This window comes from Sparus aurata, chromosome 1 (genome assembly GCF_900880675.1).
Source record: "Sparus aurata chromosome 1, fSpaAur1.1, whole genome shotgun sequence".
Taxonomy (NCBI): Eukaryota; Metazoa; Chordata; class Actinopteri; order Spariformes; family Sparidae; genus Sparus; species Sparus aurata.
Window position 1 is genome coordinate 32,869,885 of NC_044187.1, and position 11,639 is coordinate 32,881,523.

The 11,639-nt window shown below is 40.3% G+C and overlaps 1 protein-coding gene across 5 annotated transcripts in view; it reads right to left on the reverse strand.

Moving 5' to 3' along the window:
* Positions 1 to 11,339, reverse strand: part of LOC115580047 (ETS-related transcription factor Elf-2) — a 19,936-nt gene extending 8,597 nt beyond the window's left edge. For 3 of the 5 annotated variants that reach the window (XM_030413912.1, XM_030413903.1, XM_030413893.1), the window contains exons 1-3: positions 10,951 to 11,339; positions 1,816 to 1,983; positions 1,419 to 1,671 (exon numbers count right to left, since the gene is read on the reverse strand). In XM_030413912.1, the coding sequence (XP_030269772.1) occupies positions 1,419 to 1,671; positions 1,816 to 1,890 (328 nt within the window). In that variant the 5' untranslated portion in view covers positions 1,891 to 1,983; positions 10,951 to 11,339. Of the gene's footprint in view, positions 1 to 1,418; positions 1,672 to 1,815; positions 1,984 to 6,982; positions 7,330 to 10,950 lie in introns of all 5 variants that reach the window. The other 2 variants (XM_030413887.1, XM_030413882.1) reach the window with 2 other exon arrangements.
* Between the last annotated feature and the right edge of the window lie 300 nt (positions 11,340 to 11,639).

Consider the following 11,639-nt stretch of genomic DNA (forward strand, 5'->3'; position numbering starts at 1 on the left):
TTCTAATGTTCAGCACATGCAGCTTGCTAACTTCAGTTAAAAGTTTAAAATGTATGACATCCAAACTGTCAATGAAAAAAGCTTTCATAAATTACAAATTATATTAACCATCGAATCTTTCAATGTGTTTCATACTTACAAACACTGCACATGGATCAGACACTAGACATAATTAATAAGGGATTAATGGATGGTTAGAGAAATATTACTGTGTACTTTCCCTGTTCGTCAAATAGTTATGGTCCACAATTTATCCACAAGGTGGCAGTGTGTGAACACAGAGGCCTGCAAATCTCTCAGCCTACTTTACCGACAGTCAATGACCGTCAGACCACAACACATAAAATGAGAAGACAGAAACAGCAAAAATACACCAATGAAAAACAGGTGGTGAACTGAGCCAGAATAGCAGATTATCAATACTTGAAACATTTTTTTACAAACACACCACAAAAGCAATACTTTAAAAATGACGTTGTAATGTGTTATACACACAATGACTGATTTCGTACAAGGACACTGGGCGAATCAACTGCCATTTTTTGTTGATTTGCCACTCTGACAGACAGCTCTCGCAGTGACAACTGAAAATATGTGACAATCTTTATAACTCTGTCAACGTGAACCATGACATGGCTCATCATGATACACTCAAATGATAAGCCTCTTCATTAAAGCAAAGGTGGCGATCATAAGTGTGAACACACACTCACAGACGGTAAAATGTCTCTCTTTTACTAATAATTTAAAACCTCAGTGACGCAGAGGAAATGGAAACTGTGCATTGGCAATGGTAACAGGATAGAGAAAAGAAACAAGAGTCAAATTTCCCTAAACCCAACCTCAGCAAAAGGGCTAAACAGGTTGCTTAACGACATAGGTTTGCTCTGGCATTCTGATTAGTGAGGTGTATGTGTTATGTCCTGCACCTGTATGATAGTCATTAGGGGTGCCACAGTGAGGACAATTTTCCACCAGCTAATAGACTTCTGACAACCCCGGTGGTACCAATTATATAGGACACCAGACAAGAGAAGATGTTTGTTGATGACACAAAATGAGCGCCTACGTTGATCTTCAACAGTAGATCTTTAGGTCTTCAACTCACTTTGAACAAAACAAATGCTTTGATGGTTGGTTCATTCGGCCTATGAAGTTTTGAGCTGCCAGTTCTATCAAACACTCCCTACACTGACCCTAACAACTGTAGTTGATGTCCACAGCTGAGTTATAAAGTACAGCTAATGTAAAGTACATGCCTGTTGTAATGTTAGATCCCTGTCAAATTAGTGGTTTTTATTTGGTGAACTATGGTGCTGGCAAAAATTAACTAACAGTCATCTAGTTCGCTATCCTACAGTGCAAAAAAGTTAGACTTAATCAAATTTCTGATAAATACAGCAATATTTATGTCTCACCTGCCTCCCCTTCCGTCTCCACCTCCTGCTCATCGCCCACTTCCTGCATCAGGTAGGCCTCATCCTCATACACCACCACCTGGGCTGAGTAACCCTGCTCCTCAGCAAGGTTAGCACCAGGCACCTCCTCTACTATGACTGCTGGGTAGTCCTCGGCCTCCTCTCTTTCCTGTACTTCTTCATAGGCCTCCTCAGCTTCACACTCGCCTTCCACCTCTCCTTCATACTCCATGTCCACCTCACACTCTTCCTCCTGCATGGCAAAGGTATTGAGGGAGGGGAAGAGAACAAGACAGTCATAAAAAGTTTTTAGTAAGAGAATAAGATGGAGAAAGCTAGATTTTGTTGTGAGCTGCAGTGACAGTGTTACTCTTGCTTGTGTCTGCTTCCAACCCACCTGCTGGGGGTACTCCTCGGCTGTGACATACTCCACCACTGTCCCACCAGCGTCGACCAGCACCACTGAGGTCATGACTCATGCTCCTCAGGGATCAGCAGTCACAGCCAGTGATTGGCCACAGTGTCTCTGTCTGGTGACCTCAACCAGTTTGATGAAGAAAGGCCCCTGGAGAGAGAAGACATTTTGTTTAACACAACAAAGTCTGTGACGCTGCAATAGTACATGACTATATTTTGCCAAAGTGTGTTTGATAAAAGATGTCTGCCTTTTTCCCTCTGTCAGCCCTGTACTGTGCCCTTGATACACAACAATAAATGAATCCCTGCCACCTCCAGAGTAGTTGTTATTGACCTGATGACCCTGTGCGTTGAGCAAGCAAATACGCATATTTTTCTTTCTTGACATTTAACAAATTGTCAAACAAAAAGAATCATGAAGTTTAGAGACTTCACTGAAAAAAAACACCTGGCTAAAACGCAACTACCCCTTCCAGTGTCTGTCCTAACTGTAGCCCGAGGCCTCATTAAAGGAAGAGGTTTCTTAGATCTTCTCCCATCTCTTTATTGCAAGCTCTGGTCTGCAGGAAGTGCCTGTCAGCTATTACAGGAACAAATGCAATGAGAGGAAGCGAAGTCAGTCCCTCAAACACAAACACAGTGTCCAGTAAAAGATTAAGGCGGGGCAGACTGGAGCACCACAGGACCCTCAGTTCCTGTTTTGTACTGCTCCACGGGACGGCAAGAAGAAGGCAGGAGCATGGAGAGGCACACGTACACAAACTGTATAAGGTTGTTTAAACCGATGCTCCACCTGCTCTTATTTTATCAATGTTTTCAAAGGTCTGACTTGGACACTGGCCTACTGGGATTTGTCTTAGTAGGCCACCAGAGGTGAGCTAAGTGCAGTGATGGTTAAAAGTTTACATGCACTTGTTAAGAACATGTACAGTATATCATGGCAGTCTTGAGTTCCAATGATTTATACAATTCTCATTTTTTCTGCGATGGAATGAGTGGAAACAGACTACTTTGTCACAAAAAACATTCATAAAGAATAGTTCAATAATGAGAGATTTCATTCTTGAATTAATGATTAGAATTAATGAAATAATTCATTATTGAACCAAACTTGATGAATGTTGTTTGTAGGTCTACTGAAAATGTGACCAAATCTGCCTTGGATCGTTTTTAGCACAATATCATGTAGTCATCAGGTGAATATTTAAGTTTCTAAACAAGGTTCTCAGAAAGCTGCAATCATTAAAAAGTCAGTCCCGGAGACAGAGGTTTTTATCCACTTATGGAGCTAACATTACTTTGATTAGCTGGCTAGCTGGAGCTTATAAAACCTGATCACAACAGTTTCCAGTTAAGCAAGTTAAATCAATATATGGCAGTAAGGAATTAGAAATATGCTCTTTTCTACCTCTGTCTGAATACATGAAAACTTTCAATGGTAAGAGTTAGGGTTAGCCGCAAATAACTCTATTTAGCCTTCTGCTCACACCTTGCACATACAGATTTTGCATCAGTACCTAGGAGCGTGGTGCTGAGCGCACTTCATGCCATGATTGGACGCCACGAGTCTAAAAATCTTACTGAAAGCTTTCGTTTCCTAATTTTTCACATGGAAAAACAAATGCCATACCATGAATGAGAAGTACTGAAATTGTGAGTGTTTATCAATAATTTAATTCCTCATGTCTGTGATAGCTTTATGCCAGCAGGCTCGTCAACTAAGCTTCAGTTGTGACCTTTCAAAACAGCTATAAACAATATTGCCTTTAGACCTGAGAACATACACCATGTTCCAAGCAGGACAACTCTCTGCTCCTCACCAACCACAGCACATCTCTCCACTTATACAGCCAAGTGAGCCCACCCTCTGCATAAAGATAATCCTGTGCAAAATTCTTCAAATTCTTCTCTACACACAGGGACAGAGATTAGAAATAACTCTCTCACTGACACTTTGAAGTTCCCACATTTTGATTGAAAAATGGAATAACACTTTTCAAAATAGCTGAAACATAGTGTAACTTCATGCATGAACTAGGGATTTAGGACCTAAATATCATGCATCTTCATACAGGGTGTGTATAAGGAAAGGCTCAGTTACTCTAACCGTTGTATAATGGATGAGCCATGATGAGCTGGTGCTCACTCCTCTGCTGAGACCACATGATATCAGCTTGGATGGAGAAATCCTCTGTTCAATTATTCAACAGCATAAAGCTGAGGCTCATCTACAGTTGTGCTGTCACTTTTATTTGAAATTCAAACATTGAAACGCTGAAGGAACTATTCGAACTGTGATAGTCTGTTCAAGACCAAAATTTATCAGATTTACAGTCTATAAGCTCAGTAGGCCGTAGAATAGTTTGCCTTGTGATCTAGCTGAGAGTGCGTTTAGGTTAGCCAGCGTAATAAAACATTAAGAGATTCATAAAGTGTTTAGTCATAGCATAAGCACTTCATCTGAGCATGCTCCGGCAATGTCTGGGACAAGGACATAGGCCCTATGCAGGGTCTGACATTTTAAAAAGTTAATAGGCCCAAACTGGGAATGAAATGAATACAATTTGGAATTTCACTGGTGAAGCAGACATGACTGGGCCAGTTTAATGAAAAAAAAAAAAAAACGACACCAAGACCCACAAAAACAAGCGATGCTACAACAACTGCCGCAGAGTGTCAAAGTGTCAAACTCCTGCTCCACAGCTGAAGAAACTACAGATGTCTGAAACAGAGACAGGAGAAGTACTAGTACTAGGTAGCCACTAACATGTGCTGCAAGAAACATGTTGCCAGCATAACTGTTGTTTTCATTTGGTACAGCACAACTAACATCATGGACAGAACAGACAAAACGTTCAGCACCATTTGTGAGAGGGAAGGTAAGAGAAACAGTAGATCATTGCACTGATGTATTTTGTGTTTTAATCCTGTTTAAATGTAGACTCAATATGATGTTCCTTAAGACATATGTCTGATCAGAGTTCTATATAACAGGAATTCTGTAACATCAGTGATCAAATAGGCCATCAAAAAATAAAAATCAGTCTGGTGTTAACTCTGGTTTGACTTACTGAATGCTCTTAAGCTTTTAATGTTGTTTATTAAAGAACTGGAGGATACCAGGGAGGAGCAAAGCCCTCCTGAGAGGACAATCACAACAACAAAGCATCTGAGAAGCAGTATGAGGAAGTATTTTAGTCTCTACAACACTGTTGGCAAACTAAAAAAAAAGGCTGTTACTTTACAACGACGACAAATCTGCAGACTCACCTGGAAGCTTGCCACCCAACTGAGGCAGCAGTGGCACCACAGACAAGTCAGGCATCGCCAAGTCTACAACAATATTTGAAGATGCAATCAGCTTCAGCAGAGCCCTTGCCATAAGCTTGTAAAAATGCCATTGGTGATAAGATAACAAGATTTACATGCATGGGTATGCTGCTCAGGATCTCATGGTGGAATTGGAGCCACCACAATCTCAATCCACTTAAGATCATACTCTGTCTTATCGTAGTGCAGTGCTGTCAATACAGCTGTGAAAACATTAGTATTTGATTTTTAGACAGGTGTACAGATGTAGTGAATACTAATATTATTCTGAAATGGGTTCACACCAGCCGCAACACCCATTAACATGTTCTCATTCTGCCCACTGACTCATTAATGCATTATTACATGGGACCATACCTATTATGTTCGAACTAGTCCTTCATTTTGAACTCAACTACACACCTGTAAAGTTTGAAGACTAGAAACATGGGTTGTGTTTATGTGAGTTTATTGAGTTTTGATGAAGATGGCTGAACATTGATCAAGATGCATCAATAATCATTTTATAATAATATCACAGTTTTCTGAATCGAAATCAAATCCTAAGGTGTCTAGAGATTCCTACCCAACTGTGACACATGCACAGGTCTTAGAGCTGGCTCCAACCTACATGTGCTGCTCCTGAGTCCCAAGAAAACAGGACAGATTGGTTCTTCACTATTTCTTACCTGTATAATTTTCCGATGTTGAGGAGAATCAATTCTCTCCATACTCTACTTCCTCTCATACATCCAATCTAATCTTGGCCCAGGAACAGCCTAACCAAAGAACAGTGTGTACATGCGTTGCACTATGCCGTTATGTTTCTGTTTAACTGTCAAAGTTATTATGCAAGTTCACAGAGGAGCTGGAGATTGTGACATTGGGCTTTTGTAATCTATGAACACAGCTAACTCCTTTCATTAGAAAGTCAATCAGAAAGACATTGAGCTAAAGGGAGGCTCTAAGTGCAGAGTACTGCATGTGGTGCCTGTATGATTTCACTCAGTCAACAGAATGACATAGCACTAAAATGACAGCATACGTCAGTATGAATCAGCCTGGGCAATAGCATGACTAGGTTTGTCTTTCTCTCTTTAATGCTATTCCTTCCCTTTCTTTCTCTTTTCGTTTCCTTTCTATTCCATCTTTATTTTCACCTACTATGATGCTGAAATCATTCATCTAAGTGGAAATAAATGGCTCCAAAATATGAAACATTCATGCTGCAGGCAGATTCCCGATATGGGATAATCTGATATATACAAATGCATGCACTCATGCACACATAGACAAACCCACCAAGCAACACACGAATGATCTGTTAGGTGCTCTCATCAGGCTTCATTGACTCAAACAAGTATTACAGGACCTGTTGGATGACAGTGAACATGTGGCTGCCTCTTCACTTCTCAGCTCTAACAAACTGAATCATAATGAATGGCTGCTTAATTACCATTTCAACAAACCACTTCAATCAGAAACTACCAGTACATACCTGTCAAATTACAATCAAAGAAACAAATTATTCTTAAGGTTAGCAGCAGACAGAGTGACCTTACCACTCCTTACAGTGAGCTACTAGTCACACTGGTATTTCAGGAATTGAAAATATTTCTGTTGCAATGAAAGTCATTCTGGACAACAGCTAGAGCTACATGTTTCACTGTAAGGATGAACATCCATTCGTTTACAATTGTTTCCCTTGTTCATGGTGAGTCAGTAGCAGTCTCGAGACTTCATTCGATACAGCAGAGTCATCCTGATAGGCCAACTTTCCCACCACAAGATCTCAATGAAAACATCCAAACTTAAAAAGGGCCAAAGTCCAAACTTGCCTTCCTCGCAGAAAAGTTGACGCGATTCAAAATCCTGGCTTGCATTTTTACTTGTCTGCTGCTTAAAAATCCCAGAAACGAGGAAGAGAATGAGAGAGTGAGACTGGTGCTGTCCTGCTATGATAGTAGAAATCCAACAGGACATTTTCTGCATCTTTGTCTCCTTCTGCCTGCCTCTGACTCTCTCCCACATGCCTCTCTGTCCAACATCCATCCATCCATCCGTCCGTCCATCCATCCATCCATGTGGTGTTTCATCTCCTCTCTCTGCCTGCATGCTCGCTGTCTGCCTGTTCCCTGAGTGGAAGGAACCTCTCAGAGCGACTCAGCACTTCTCAGACCCTGCCCTGAGCTCAGATCACATGACAAGGGTGGAACACACACACACACACACACACACACACACACACACACACACACACACACACAGTCACATGATCTTTCAACAACTGAGCTTTTGTTCCAAGTAACTGGGGCTGTTGGTAAAGATACAACGCCCTGCCTTGTGCCCTGCCCTCTACACACACACACACACACACACAGACAGACACACACACACACACACAGACACACACACACACTGTGATGACACAACGAGCGAATACATGGCAAGAATGACCTCAGGACTGACTTGACATACACCCACCCATCCACCAAACACGCACACACTCAGGCGAGGTCCACTATAACTCAGCTGCTAAAATTATATAGACATTAAGTTGTGTTATTAATTCCCTGTGGTGTTCCAGTGTCACATTTAATCTCCTGTCACTTAGTGATTTAAAAAATAGGCCTTGGGTGGGTTGGCACTTTTGGGTCAGAGTACTGGTTAATTAGAATCTGGTGCGAAAATAAGCCTAAAACTTTCAAGAGTTTGTTCTAAGATGCAAACGATAGTCAGGCCTATTATCTCAGCACTGACATATTAAAGATGGGTGGGGGAAACCACAATGGAAAAGGCTGAGAATGTCTGCAAATTCTGTGATAAAGCATTCTGTTATCACATACAGAATTTAATGTATTAGCTTTACCAATCCGATTTCCTAGGAACTTTGATCATCAATTCATCCATTAAGTCACTTATTAAATAAAAATGTAAAAGCAGGATCCAGCCTCTCAAATTTAAACTGTTTTTTTTCTAGTTGTCTGTTTTATGTCATTGCATACTGAACATCTTTGGGTTTTAGGCTGTTGGTCAGACAAAACAAGCCATTTGAAAATGTGACTGACTGTGACCTTATCAGGTTGTTGGAAAGAATATTTGCCTGCATGTTGATTTTTTAAATAACAAACTAATGTTGTCACAGTCTTGGTGTAAAATAGCTTCATGCAAGGTGAATGCACTAACAAACTGGGAAGTTCATTTGTTTTCCCATATGAAAGGAATGCAGCATTGCCATGGTAATGTATTTGGCAAAATCATTTATATTAAGTGCATATTTCCTTCAAAACTCCCAAAAGTCCACAAGATATGTTGTGAGATTACCTTTTGTCAATATAAGGCTTAAAATAGTTAAAAGGATATGATAACTGCAGAGCTTAACTTGGTATTTTCACCTTAGGATATGATGAAACATGAAAATATCCAAATGAGCTCTAAAGCTTTACAGAAAGTGACAATGAAATAGTAATGATGTGTATTCTGCAAGTGACAATCATCCTCCCAGTGCAGTTTACTGATATCTGCACCCACCCATCACCAATCCATCCCTGTCCTAAGTGTCTGGATCTATATATTTCTAGACAGGCCTCTCATGATTTAACCCCATTACAGGATTGAGGCACGCCCAGTGGAAACCTTCAGACAACAGTTCAACTGTTAGCTCAGACTGCAGGACATAGCGGCTGAGCCAAAGGCAGGCTGGTCAATCATTTACCAGCACAAACCACCGACTCTTCACTACAGCTCACTCTGGAGTCAGCAGATCCAGGCCTCTGGCCTCTGTTATCTAACCAACACTAACTTAACACACATAATTTTCAAACTGTACGCAGAAGCCACTAAACTGAGGACCAGTAACTTGAAAAGAATACTGTACTACACAAGGAAATTAAATGGTGTTAATTTACAGTTTCTTCATAGATAGGTACAGAGTAGGGGCCGACTGATGTGGCTTTTCCAGCTCTGATGCTGATACTGATTTTTGAAATCAAGGAGACTGAAAACCAGTATTCAGACCGGTGTTCATTCAGTTCAGCAAAAATGAAACTCTTTGTGTCAAAAACAACCTTCGATGAAATAAACCTAAATTAAATGTATTGAAGTACTGTTCTTAAGTACAATTTTGAGGTACTTTACTTGAGTAGTTTACATTATCTGCTATTTCAAACTTCACTACCACTATATTGACTTGATACATTTATTTACAAGTTACTTTGCAGATTTAGATTATTCAGTGTTTATAGGTCATTAATTGTGACATGTTACTGATCAGATATTTTTGTGGGCAGGACATTGTGTGAGAGAATAAGGATTAAATTAGGGTTATTTTGTTAGCAATCTAAAAAGTCACTGATACCGATAATCGGAAAATGCTTAAGATCTGCCCTGATTACTTTAGGTATTCACTATGTAAACTGACCGACAAATTATCCACCCAATATTGGGAAATTATGTTATCAGGCATTTACTGATATTGGTGAAATTATAGCAAATAATATAAAGTCAAATAACCTTCACTGACTTAACAAGATACCGATACAGTAGGTGGCTGTTGGCACCTTGAAATTTTGTTTGTTATAACTGCTGCATCTGGGTAGACGTTTTTTTTATAGTTTCAGAGGAAATCAATACAATTCAAATTTGTAACACAACAAATCTTTTAAAATCTTTATCAAGTACTTAATCTTTTCTCTCTGAGTCTTTCTTACCCTGGGGTCTGCATAAACTACAGGCTGATGACTTTTTATCAAAAATACAGAAGTGTGAAATTATTGGTAATCTTACTGGTATCAGCTCTGTTTACACATCGGCAAATATAAAATCCATTTTGCACATGCATATCTTTTTCCATCCATCTAAATGAAGTTGGAAGTTGTATAAATTTTGAATACAAAAATGCACTACATGAAACAGAGTATCATTAAATAATCTCTCACTTTCCAGTAGTTACACGAGCCGTCATATTGACACAACTTAAACTTTGAACTCTAACTCTGACGGACATTTTAATCATTCTTTTTGAATTTTTGTGGGCTAAATACTTAGGAGTAAAACATCAAGAAGACAAATAATCGATAGTTATGTCACTGACCTTCGTTTAGTTTCGTTGATTTTGAAATTTAAAATGTTGAATATTAGGGAAGTCGGCTGAAATAATTTATCATCAATTTGGATTATTCAACGAGCAATGAGAAAATGGAAACAGCACCTGACAAAGTCTTCCCATGCAGACCCCATACCACCAGCATCAATGGCCTGCCTATCAACACCTGACATCACACTGCAGGGTTATAATAATATGCACTTTCTTGCTATCTTAGAAATCCCATATAGTTAAATGTGTTAATGCAACTGGTTTTAGATTGTGGTATTGGGACTTAAAAAGCAGTGAGGTTGGATCCAAGATTTCAAAGTACATCGCACAGTTGGCTGGCCGCTTGTTCGCAATGCTTGCTGTCAGACTATGTCAGGCATGTACAGTGAGTCACAGGGGGAATTCACTGTTGCAATGATACCTTTGCTCTTCAGAGCAGCTAACCTTATCAATGAATTATTAGCCAGCTCCTGCATCATTTACACATGGTTATAAGTATGCCTGAGCTAGAATCGAACGAGTTACACGAGCCGTCATTTTTGAGCAAACGTCGCACAAAAGAAGCTGAAAAGAAACAGAAACTGAACATTGCCTTTAACTTAGCTAACGTTAGCTAGCTCCGTTAGCGCTGTGACAAAAACAAGCTGACAGAAGACAAACACAAACAAACCATGTGGCTAATTCTGGCTAATGTCGGGTCAGCTCACTTACCGTGAAATTCTTTTTCTGGCTCTTTGCTGGGAACCAACTTAGTTGACAGCAGGAACTTGACGTTAGCTCGCTGGCTAATGAGAGTTTGCTGTCTGAGTGCGTGTCTGTGTGACATCCAGTAACCTCTCCTCCTCCCCGGACGAACTGACGGTCTGAAGGGTCCCGCTGCTAACGGGAACGCGAGCTAACTCAACATTAGCGTTAGCTGTTTGTATTCACGGTGAGCCTCCAGACAGATGGGCATAGAGTGCTCGGCGCCCTTGGTGTTTCATGTGCGACAGTCACTGAATAAGGACGCTGCCGCTCGGTCAGGACAGGCTGCTGCTCCGCTAATGGAGACGGACTCGGTTGTCAGTTTACTCCGCTTGTTCGGGCAAATTACACAAGTGACGTCACGCCGTACATAAACAACCAGAGCTCACCAGAGTAAACCAAACCTTTTCAGCTTGATTTCGTTATCATCAAGTTTATTTATCTGTGTTTGAAAGGATCGATTCCGGTCTCTCCAGCCATAACCAGGGGGTAAACAATTAGTCACTGTAATAAGAATGTATTCTCTTGCTTCTCTTCTCATCAAATATGATGTCCTTATGGTCAGAAATTATCCCAAAAGCCCCTAAATATCCAATATCCACAAGTTCATACAAAATGATCAAATGACAGTCTTATGTCTCCACCAAGTGGTCAAT